The following is a 12,441-nucleotide window of genomic DNA, read 5'->3' on the forward strand; positions in this document are numbered from 1 at the left end:
AGTGCCAACTACAAAATGTTTCTCAACAAGTAAATCATGTATCCGTGACACGTGTATTGTTTCATGCTCAGTACTATTTTGTTATTGAATTAGAATTGTCAGTTAACATCTAGCTTGTAATTTACTTTGCCTACCTTATTTGTACCCTGAAGAAGCCGATAGCAATAGCCAGCGAAACTAGTTGGTTATTAAATAGTTTATTAACACTTGACCAATACTTCTAAATAAGAGAAAGTTATAACTAGTTTCACCAACTGTGGCTGCTGGCTTCATCAGGGTTAAAGATGTATAAAAATAGTACAAACACTTAAATGCTAAAAATTGTTAACACTAAAACCATAAAATAAACTGAATACAATTGTATTTTTTTTATAAAAGCAGAAGAACGCATACATCATGCATAGCGCATGTACGATCTGCTAGTTGTTGTGTAGGAACGATTTGTAGTTGGCTGCAAAACTCAGTTCTGGCATGTTGAAAGATCTAATAAGGGTCTTTCAGTACGCATTCTTCTGCTTTTATAAAAAATACAATTGTATTCAATTTATTTTATGGTTTTAGTGTTAACAGTTTTTAGCATTTAAGTGTTCTTACTATTTTTATACATCTTTTACCCTTATGAAGCTGACAGCAATAGCCGGTGAAACTAGTTGGTTATTAAATAGTTTATTAACACTTGACCAATACTTCTAAATAAGAGTTGGTTATTCATTAATCTCGGTGGCCAAGAATTATAACAATTTCAAATAGTTATAAATTTGACCAAAAAAATCCTAAATAGTAGTAATTTATTCTCTCCTATTAGATGATGTAGTTACAGGGACTGAATGTGAAGGGTTTAGTGTTTTCAGGAAGATCGGGTGGGGGAGTACTGTTGATGATAGCAGGTGAATTGCAACCAAAAAAAATAGGAGACAGGTGGAAGGGTGGCTGTTATGAAGCAATCTGGTGTGAGATTAATGCCAGTAAGATAAAATATACAACTGGTTGTTGCTATAGGCCAGGGAGCTCCACAGATGATCAGGAAGACATGCATTGCCAAATTATTACAATGAGTACAGGTCGAATGATTATTATGGGGGACTTCAACTATGGAAGGAAGAAAGATCATATGGCAGGAAGGAAACAGAATTTATACACTTGTTAAGAGATAATTAAGGCAGCATGTGGAGGGGACTAGGATTGGACCTGGTCATAGGATCAGAAGAAGAGCTATACATAACCAAGGTGACAACATTGCCTCCAATTGGTGAAAGCGACCATGCAGTCTTGACTTGGGAGATTGTAAAACATTGATGGAATATTCTATCAAGAAAGGGGTATTTGCAGAACTACAAGGCAGATGATTATGACATACTTAGGAAGAAGCTTAAATTTACCATGGCATTGCCAGCCTGGTTGGCCAAGTGATTAGTGTATTCGCTCTCCAGCCAAAAGGCTGCGGGTTCGAATCCCGCTGTGGGCATGGATGTTTGTGATTGTCTGTGGAAATACTAGTGTGGTGGTAATGGACGGTAGATGGCATTGGTAGAGACAGAGTTGTAGAGTAGATGCCCTCCCTCGATGAGTCATTGGACTCCCTGGAGGTGTCAAGTCATGATAATAATAAAACACTGCAGGGCAAGGAAGTGGTGCATGGGATATAGTTAAGGGTCATCTAGATCATCATCATCAAATTCCTGCCATGTACCCTCAAGGGGTGTACAGGATATGACAGTACTACATGAAAAATTTACATCATTACTAACTTCATATCTACAATTTTCCTCCAAATCAGTCTGTTACTTGTCAAGACTCCAACATTATCAGATCTCATATTTCTATCGTCTAAGGCACTTTGTACCGTATCAATCCACCTATATCTTGGTCTTCCTCTGGGTCGTTTTCCTGCCAACCTGGCAGAGAACACTTGTTTTGCTAATCTTTCCTCTCCCATTCTATTTAAGTTACCATACCACCTGAGATTAGCTCTGCTAATGCATTCCTGGATGCTGACAATGTCAAGTTGTTTGGTCTCCAAACTTTTTTGATCGTGTACCCCCAATTGATTGAGCAAAAATCTATTGTAATAAGTATTATAAAAAGGAAATATGCCTTGTATCATCATATAATAATTAAAAACGCTAGATATTTTTACACATTATTTTTATTATTAACAGCTTACAAACATATTTATTACAATATTTACTGTGAACAAATGGCCTTGCATTTCTTTCATAATTTCTTGAAATTCTGGTTTGATGGCTTCTGATACTGCGATACGAAGGTCTGGTTCCAAGTTTAATTTATTTCGATATCTGGTTTTAATACCTGTGATTGCAGAAAATGATACCTCACATAAATAAGTAGAACCAAACAGTAGGAGTGCATCATTTGCTGTGTTTACTAAATTGCTATACTCAGACTTCAGTCCCATCCACTAATTGTGAAGAGATTTCTGTAGAAATTCGTTTTTCAAAGTTGTGTTGTATCTAATGTCAATTAATTGCTCTTGAAAAATAATTGGAAGGTGGTCAATTTTTAAATTTTCTGCAAATGGGTATAAAATCTATTGAAATTCTTCGCCAGAAGATCTGTGAATAAGTTACAAAAATATGTCTCTAAACATTTTAAATGTGCAGATATTAGACTTTTTGTTTGTTTTACATTTACATTATTTTCCGTAACGAAATCAGATAAAGATGGAAACATTTCTAACCATCCCTTTTCAAATTTCTCTCTCTACAGCACCATTTTTTTTTGAAATGCAGTTATTTTCTCATTCATTGTTAAAATGTTACCTTTTCCTTGAAGAGACAAATTAAGCATGTTTACTTTTTCAAAAATATCAGCTAGGTAGCATAGTATTAATAACCACTTATCGTCATTGAAAAGATCTGCAAATTTCTTATCTTTATCCAGTAGGAAAATGCGTAACTCATCTTTTAGTTCTACATCTCCAAAAAATGCAAACCTGCAGGCATAATAAGATACTAATAGTCACAATTTGCTTATAGAAAATTTGGATATATTTACTGATTAATTCCTGGAAGTTCAATAAAGGTATGGTTAGTAGGGGTTGTGAGGACTAGATTTTTTGCTTGGAGAGTTGTGAATGATTGGAATGGGTTGCCAGAATCAGTTGCGAGTGCTTTGTGTGTGTTAATGGGTCGAAGGAGAGGTATGAAAGATTGGATCTCCTGCGATGAGTCTTTCAGACTCCATGGAGGTTACCTGTATAATAATAATAATTTTGGACCATTCTTCCTGTAGGCATGTCCTGGACTGTTGTGGGGTGGATGCCTCTTGACCTCATCCAATGCTGTTCATCCCACAGATGTTCAATAGGGTTGAGATCAAGATACTGTGGAGGCCAGTCAAGTGTGGTGATGTTCATGCCCACAAACCACGCAGTTACAGCAAGTCTTATGACACAGTGCATTGTTTTATGGAAAGCAACAATGGTCAGTTTCGTGGAAATGCCACACAGTAGGAAGCAATGCATTGCTCAGAAACCTCTTGGAGTTCAATGTTTGTGGCCCCGACAGAGATCCGAAGTCAAATCCGGAAAAACAGGACCATACCATCACACCACCTTCGAATTTCATAGTTGTGGTTATGCACTCTGGTAAGAGATGTTCACTGGGTATCCACCACACCCACAACTGTCCATATGTTCAGTAGAGGATGTAGCGTGATTCATAGCTCCATAACACAAGGTTCCAAGCTTCCACGTCCCACTGTGCACGTTCTTTGCACCACTGAAGACAATGCTGTATGTTGGTTCGGGTAACGTGGGGCTTGCATATTGTAGTTCTACCATGGAAATCCATGTTGTTAGCCTTGGTTCTGGACAGGACTGAGGCAAGGTGGTGCAACTCGTAGCAAAGGTGGACCAAGCTCTCATCACTCCTTGTCTTAGTATCTCCCACCATGCAAAGCACATCTCCTTGCGGACATGTATAATGTTATGCATTAAGGGAAGGGCCACTATCCAGATTGGTTTTGACCTTTATTGAGGTCTCGTCAGTAGGAGGCAGACCATTATACATGTCTGCAAGGATATGTCTTTTGCATGGTGGGAGATACTGAGACGAGGAGTGATGAGAGCTTGGGGAGTGATGAGAGCTTGGTCCACCTTTGCTACGAGTTGCCAACAGTTGCACTACCTTGCCTCACTCCTGAAGATATTTTCAGGCAAAAACTTTGCTTGTTCACACTTGGATAAAGGATTAAACTAAATTTATTATAGTCTAACCAAGTGCAAAATAAACTTCCAACATCTTTTTCTAAATCCAGAGTAATTTAATAATACAGTGGTACACCGGTTGGCAACTCATATGGGTAAATATGACTTCTCCATTGCTTCTGCCTTAGTGTCACCACTTCTTGGTCTGCCTCCCACTGACAAGACCTCAATAAAGGTCGAAACCGGTCTGGGTAGTGGCCCTTCCCTTAATGCATAGCATTATACATGTCCGCAAGGAGATGTGCTTTGCATGGAGGGAAGTACTGAGACAAGGAGTGATGAGAGCTTGGTCCACCTTTGCTACGAGTTGCCAACAGTGCACCACTTTGCCTCAGTCCTGAGGATATTTTCTGGCACAAACTTTGTTTGCTCACACTTGGATAAAGGATTAAACTAAATTTATTATATTTTACATATTATCCTGTGCAGCATCCCATGGTCCCGTTTGGCGAGTGTGGTTGGTTGTCCGCTGCAGGTAGCACTTGCAGCTGACTCACTGTGCTTCCATCTCAGTATGGTGTCACTGACTGTTGACTTGGGATGGCTGAATTTTTCAACAATTTGCTGAATTGATAAGCCGTCAACATGGCATCCTATCAGAATGACCCCTTTCGAACTCTGTCAGTTCCTTTCTCGAAGTCATTTCACCTGGACACAGTTGCACTGATTTGGGAGTATCACATTACTCCAATTTATACAGCTACAAACACGACTTGTGAAATGACACAATTGCACCTTGCCTATGTCAATTGACTTCTTTCCAAGCAATGTTCAGCTCCAAACTTACTGAACCAATTCCTCATTCCTTTCTCATTCATATACACCTGTATTCAGGGACAGTCTTCGCAATGAATACAACCTCTAACACTTCAAGAAAATCATTAACAGGTTCCTTTGTTCTCTCTAATCACTTGTCTGTTTCAGTCTGAGACCCCCTCATGTGGTGTGGATTGATATTAAAAACTATTAAGGTTAAATTACATTAGTACAGAACACATCTGATTTTTGCTCAACTATGTAAGCTACTTTTGTGTGTGGGGGAGGTCAGATATAGGTTACGAGGGTTTCCTTTCTTGAAAACTCAATCTTAACAAAACATGCAAATCAGTGGGAAACGACATATCTTAATACAATACTTTCTTAAATAACAAAGTATGATTCAGGTTTGCTTCAATTTTTCTTCAGATCCAAAGGTGTAATACAGTAATACCTCACCTTATGACACTTTTCAGTTATGACTAATGCTATTTATAGTTTTAGCGACATGATGCTCCAGTGAATCAACATACAATTTTAATGAACTCTTTGTTTACAACATCATTGCTCACTGCAACTCTGTGAATTATAAACTATCATTTTTTGTTGTTAATAATGGCAGATAAACTTCAAATTAAGGGTGCTGTTGCTTCCAGTGAAAAAAAAAAAAAGAAGATGCATAAACCTATCAGATTAGATATTACAGATACTAAGATAGACCTTAAGGGGAAACAGTAAGAGAGGATGGATTTAACTATAAAAAATTTAAGTGGCATAGGGTTATGCTGTACCATCACATTTATGATTTCAAATAATACAATATACTTTGACAGGCTAAATCCCAAACTTCCAGCCCAGATAACAGGAATCAGGACTTTTGATAACAGGATCTGCCTGCCACCAGCTTGATCAAATCCAGTATACAATATATGTTCCTTTCCCTAATGTTTGCAGAAAAATTTCTGATAGTTTTCATAAGTGTGTAATATGGAAATAACTGAAACTACAAAATGTAAATAAATTCTTTATAAAACATATCAACAAAAATAATATACAAATAATTTACTAACAGCTGGACGTATTACTGGAATAATTTTTAGAACTATTATATGCCAGATAAAACTGTGTTGAAGCTTGTTGAGATTGTAGGTATCTGTATCTATTCCAAATAGCTTTACACATATTTGCCAATCTGAAGTCTCTTTTGCCTTCTGCTGACAAAGCAAATTTGTACTGTTCCCTAAAATACACAAATAAATGATTTTCAACTATTTATGCTGCTTGCCTATTTTGATAAAATTTAATAAAATTTGATGAGGAATTTTACATTGGGAGAAGTAGACCACATCAGTCAGTACTATTTTTTTTTGTAAAATTATGATGAATTAATAACAGTATTATGTCTTTTTAGCTCAATGCATTGTATTTTAAAAAAAATGTTACTAGTTTAAATTATAACCAGCAATGTTAATGAAAAGATATCTTTACCTGATTATTTTTTTGGTTTCAATGAGAAATCCTCTCTGTAAGAGACTCATTGCTATATAAATTTTACATCTTGCAACAGTGCAGGGATCTCCCATCTTCAGTGCAATTCTCAGTTGATGAACGGAAGTTTTACTAGCTTGCTCTGCCTAGCAAGAGATTTAATACCAGTTATCAGTTTAGGTAGAAATGACTAGTCATTATTAGCAATACCAAAACAACATAATTCTATTAAATTTGTATACTGTTCTCAATACAAGCAGATTTATAATACAATAAGCTACATAATACCTGTTACCCATGGTCCAGAGGTCAGTAAGAACATTCAAATAAAGAGAATTAGAAATTAAAAAAAAAAAATCATGTAAAGCCTTTTTATTCCTGTATATACAGGGGTAGGTGAGGCCGTTTTTAGCCCTATCTAACTTTTGGAGACTGAGTGGGCAGTTCAATCTCCACTGGCACACAATCAGAGATAGCTGGCTCAAGGCTATCACTAATTAAACGGCATGCAGTGAAGAGTGACGGATCAACAAGTGCCGCCATCTCGTGGTTCCCAATCCTAACATTCGTATTTAATGTCTGAAATAATGTGGGTTCTATGATCGATTTTCTTGAGTTTATGAGATGTAAAACCAGAGTTTCCGGGAGAAAAAACCCGCTTGCCCGGGTTTTTTCGCCCCCAGAAACTCAGTTTAATAAACTTTTCAATTTCAAAAAAACTTTCAAATTAGTTTTAACATTCCTGCAAAGTGCCTGACTTGTTTAAGAGTCTTTGGAACAGGAAAGATAAATATCAAGAAGGTGGCAAGATATTCTGAAGGTTGTTGAAGAAGCTCAGAAATGGAGGAAAGTGTGTTGTAAAAGGAATTAGAGATAATAAAGGTGACATACAAATGGGAGAAAGATATATCCTTGATGTATGGAGTAATCACTTCAAACAATTGCTAAATAAACAATCAGTGACAGCACAGTGGTAAAAAACACTGACCAGACAGGCAATCAGGAATACATATCCATAGTTGAAGTAGAAAACACCATCAAAAGCCTGAAACGTGGAAACGCAGCTGGAGTAGATGATATTTGACCAGAAATGCTCAAGTATGGAGGTATAAAAGTCTTGTAGTGGCTGCACTGCATAGTTCAGAAGGCCTGGACAGAGGGACAAATTCCAGATGATTGGACTAGAGCTCTCATAGTACCCATATATAAAGAGGGAAATAAAACAGAATCTGAGAGTTACAGAGGTATCTCTGTAATTCTAAGAGAATTACAGAGGTATCTTACCAGGAACACTCAGTAGAGAATTCCTGGTAAGATTTACGCAAGTATACGTGAGAAACGGTTGAGAAGGATTGTGAAGGGATGCTTGGTGAAGAACAAGATGGATTCAGGACAAATAGAGGCTATCAGGATCAGATTTTCACTTTACGACAAATAGTTGAGAAATCATGGTAATATAACAATGATCTGTATTTAAGTTTTGTAGATCTGGAAAAGGCATATGACAAAGTGCCAAGACAGAAGCTATTCAAAACACTACAGTTGTATGGTGTCAATTGGACATTATATTAAGCAACACTTGATGTTAACACTTAATATTAGATCTGGTGTCAGACAAGGATGTACATTATCCCCTCATTATCTTTATGGATCACATTATGAAGGAAAGTGGTATTAAATCTGATATCAAACATGCAGATATTAATGTCAGCTCTTTGCTTTATGCAGATCATGTTATACTTATAAATAAATATGCTACAAGTCTTCTCCAAGATTCCCTGACTGAATTGAAAAACTGTTGTAATAGATACGGTATGAAGGACAGCAGTAACAAGACAAAGACAATGAAAATAGGCAGAAGCATTGAAAATATCAACTGCACTGTGAATGGAGAATCTATAGAACAAGTTAAATATTTAAGCTATTTAGGTACGATTTTTAATGAAGATGGTAAATTAAATATAAAAATAGACAACAAAATCAACAAAGCTGTTATGGTCGGAAGTCAACTGAATAAATTTATATGGAATAAGAGAGAAATTAGTCAAAACACTAAATTAGCTGTATATATTGCAAGCTTTTCCACTTAGTTATGCTATAAACTAAAGATACCAAGAAATTATATACTTGGTTTAATCCTTTATTCAAGTGTAAGCAAACAAGTTTGCGCCTGAAAAATTATTTTCAGGACTGTGGCAACTCGTATATAGAAGCTTATAACGTCACATTACTTTCCTTATTATACCATAATATATACTATGTGTACCATAGTATACCATAACGCACTAATAAAATGGAAAAAAGCAATTGTAATCGCTATCTTTAAAAAAGGTAGTAGAGATGACTCAAAAATTATAAAGTTATAAGCATACTAAATATGGTGCTTAACGGTCAAAGCTGTATAACTGAGAGGAGACCTCCACATAGCCTTTAAAGGAATGCAGAGAACCGACCAGGGCATCTGAACTAATGTCCAATCCTCACCTTCTTGAGGTGTGCCTTGTTGGGTATCTACCTGGATACTGAACGAACGAGGATGGGCTGGCAATTTTGGATTTAGCCAAACAAATTGTATTCTTATTGGTTAAACCAAAATACAAAATGATGGTACAACATGACAAAATTTCATGCCGGCTGGGGCATCGCCTGGTTAATCAAGCCCCCCCCCCCATTCTTTTTGCCAGGGAACCAGAGCGAACAGCAAAAAGTCAGCTACTGGAACAAATCTGAGAACACACCCCAACTCAACATCACTAGAGTTAAGGATCAGTGCTATCAACCTAAGAAGCCTCAATGGCAAAGAAATGGAGCTAGCTGAGGAATTAGTTAAGTACCAGATCGACATAATAGGGGTGACTGAGACAAAAACTGGTGAGATCTTTCTGAGCAATAAATACAAAATGTTATATTCAGGAAATGACAATCAAGGAAAAGAAATAGTAGCCATAGTATTCAACACAAAATACAAGGCTAATCTTGAATGGTAGGCAGTCTCAAGTAGAGTGATGTGGGCAAATATGAGAATGGGGAACTGGACAATGAGACATATTTGTGCCTATGGTCCCACAAAAGGTTCTACTAAGGTAGAAGTGGAGGAATTTTTTGATGCTTTAGAAAAAGCAACTGACACAATAAAAAAGAAAAGATAGTCCTTGTTGGGGATCTGAATAGCAGAATAGGAAATGACTGTCAGACATACAAAAATATTTTGGGAAAATTTGGAGAAAAGAGCAAAGCTAATAATAATGGCAAATACCTGTTGGATTTCTGCTCAGGACATGGACTGGTTATTACTAACACCATGTTCCAACATAAAATTGTGCACAAATTCACATGGAGAGAAGAGGCAAGGAATAAGAAAAGTCTAATTTACTATGTTATTGTTGATAGTGATGTTTTCTCCCTGGTGCAGGACACCAGAGTGTACAGAGGATTTGAAATTGGAAGTGATCACTATTTAGTCTTGAGCAGGATAAAATTGAATTTCATATTGAAAAGAATAACATGTATAACCTGTTGGATTTCTGCTCAGGACATGGACTGGTTATTACTAACACCATGTTCCAACATAAAATTGTGCACAAATTCACATGGAGAGAAGAGGCAAGGAATAAGAAAAGTCTAATTTACTATGTTATTGTTGATAGTGATGTTTTCTCCCTGGTGCAGGACACCAGAGTGTACAGAGGATTTGAAATTGGAAGTGATCACTATTTAGTCTTGAGCAGGATAAAATTGAATTTCATATTGAAAAGAATAACATGTAAGAAAGTTTTAAAGCAAATAAAAGTTAAGCAGCTCTCAGATGTGAACTGTAGACTAACATATACAAAGATTATTGAAGAAAAAATGAAAGACTTTGAGAACAGAAACCAAACCTTGGAGATTCAGTAGCAAGCGTTGAAGAAACCCTGATTGATTCAGCCAGAGAGGCATGTGGTGAGGTTGTCTGCAAGGATAGAAAAATCACGACTCCATGGTGGACACAGGAAGTGAAAGAGGCAGTGAAGGAAAAGAAGAAATCATATCAAAAGTTCCTAGCAAATAAGTCAGCTTTTGCTCTTAGAGAATACAGAGACAAATGTAAGAAAGCGAAACACTGTAAAACTAGCTAAAACAAAAGTCATGGGAGGACTTTGGCAAGAACATAGAAAATAAATACCAAGAAGGTGGCAAAATATTCTGGAGGTTGTTGAAGAAGCTTAGAAATGGAGGAAAGAGTGCTGTAAAAGGATTTAGAGATGATAAAGGTGACATGAAAACGGGAGAAAAAAGATATCCTTGAAGTATGGAGTAATTACTTCGAAAAATTGCTAAATGAAACAACCAGTGATAGCACAGTGGTAAAAAACACTCAACAGGCATACAGTCAGGAATACATATCCATACTTGAAGTAGAAAAAGCCATCAAAGGCTTGAAATGTGGAAAGGCAGCAGGAGTTGATGATATTCGACCAGAAATGCTGAAGTATGGTGGTATAAAAGTCTTACAGTGGCTGCACTGTAGTTCATAAGTCGTCCTGGACAGAGGGACGAATTCCCAATGATTGGAGTAGAGCTCTCATAGTAGCCATATATAAAAAGGGAAATAAAACTGAATGTGATGTCGTGACGGCTCCTTTCTGTCGTGTTCTAAATCTATCTAGTTTCAAGTCACTTTTATGAATAATACAACTAATTACGAAATGATCACCGATCCAAAAGTAGGGAAATTTATATTTATACTGCGCCACCCTATTCTTAGATTAGTCTATATAAATAGTAGGATCAGTTCTAAATTAAGTTAACAGTCATCTCATCAGGCCGAATCATCTATCATCATTTTTACTTGGGGTTCCCGCACGATTCGAATATTTATGAACGGTGCAATAATAAGGAATTCAGGCAAACACAATATTTAGATCAACAAAATAAAACATTAAATATATGATATGGTTAACAAATACAAGAACTCTATTTTAAAATGGAACTATACAATTAACTTAACACTTCTTCTTAGGTCACTGTTGCTAATTCAATGTTCTAACTTTCATATACTATTCACAGTCTCAAAAACACAAATCTTCTTATCTCAAGTTAATATAACAATTTCACATCTTATTCAGTCTTCACAAATCTATCAGCTCAATGTTTATATTCACAGCAGGCAATAAACTACGTAAGCTATATTCCAAGCAAATATATTCCCGGACCTTGAGCATCGGAGGTATATTACAGTTAATGCTAGAATAGAGAAACTTATACAACTACTCTTACCAGACAAATTCTTCAATACATCAAATTATTGAGAGAGCACTTATGAATTAACTTAATTAACATTAGCGGAACACACATAAATATTCTCCATAGTTTAAACTGTATTACTGTAAGTCGCACTTCACTATTCCAAACAACAGTAATTAGGTACTAATATCTTTTCCTGTTCACTTTTCTCCAAGTAATCAATATAACCTTTTCCTAGGGCAACATAGAATTTAATCGTAATCCAGATTAACTAGAACTAATCAGAATTTTCGCATTGACTGTCCAGTTTCCTTTTATCTGATTACGGCATCAACCTTTCTTCATAACAACAGCAGTTTTCGCTTATAACATTAAACTTTATGTTTCACTACTTATAGGTTCACTTCCGAACACTATACTCATAAATCTCTGCCCTGAGGATTATATAATCTTGGTTCCGCAAAACTCTCTCCTCCTTCTTAATAATAATTCTTCTCTAATCCCTCTTTTCTATGACCTTTCCTCTTCTCTATATATCTATCTATCTGACCTTCACTCCCACCTTACGTTCGAACGCCACGCTCTACTCCACTCGTGGTTGTTTACGCGTGCGTCTCCGTGACAACAGACTGCACGTAAACATTTCGCTAATGTAATGTATGGTCTAATATTATCCATGAGTGATTACATAACATTAAATATTTCACAAATAAAACAACAGAATATTTAAGCTACTTCTTTAACTT

General features: G+C 36.3%; 1 protein-coding gene across 2 annotated transcripts in view; it reads right to left on the minus strand.

The window, feature by feature from the left end:
* Positions 1-12,441, minus strand: part of LOC150100770 (uncharacterized) — a 71,485-nt gene that overhangs the window by 9,549 nt on the left and 49,495 nt on the right. The window contains exons 4-5 of one of the 2 annotated variants that reach the window (XM_090401963.1): positions 6,473-6,618; positions 5,995-6,224 (exon numbers count right to left, since the gene is read on the minus strand). In XM_090401963.1, coding sequence (XP_090258089.1) covers positions 6,050-6,224; positions 6,473-6,618 — 321 coding nt within the window. In that variant the 3' untranslated portion in view covers positions 5,995-6,049. Of the gene's footprint in view, positions 1-5,994; positions 6,225-6,472; positions 6,619-12,441 lie in introns of those variants that run through there. The other variant, XM_090401964.1, reaches the window with a different exon arrangement.

This window comes from Typopeltis vanoorti, chromosome 12 (genome assembly GCF_054136105.1).
Source record: "Typopeltis vanoorti isolate ZY-2024b chromosome 12, IOZ_Tvanoo_1.0, whole genome shotgun sequence".
Classification (NCBI taxonomy): Eukaryota; Metazoa; Arthropoda; class Arachnida; order Uropygi; family Thelyphonidae; genus Typopeltis; species Typopeltis vanoorti.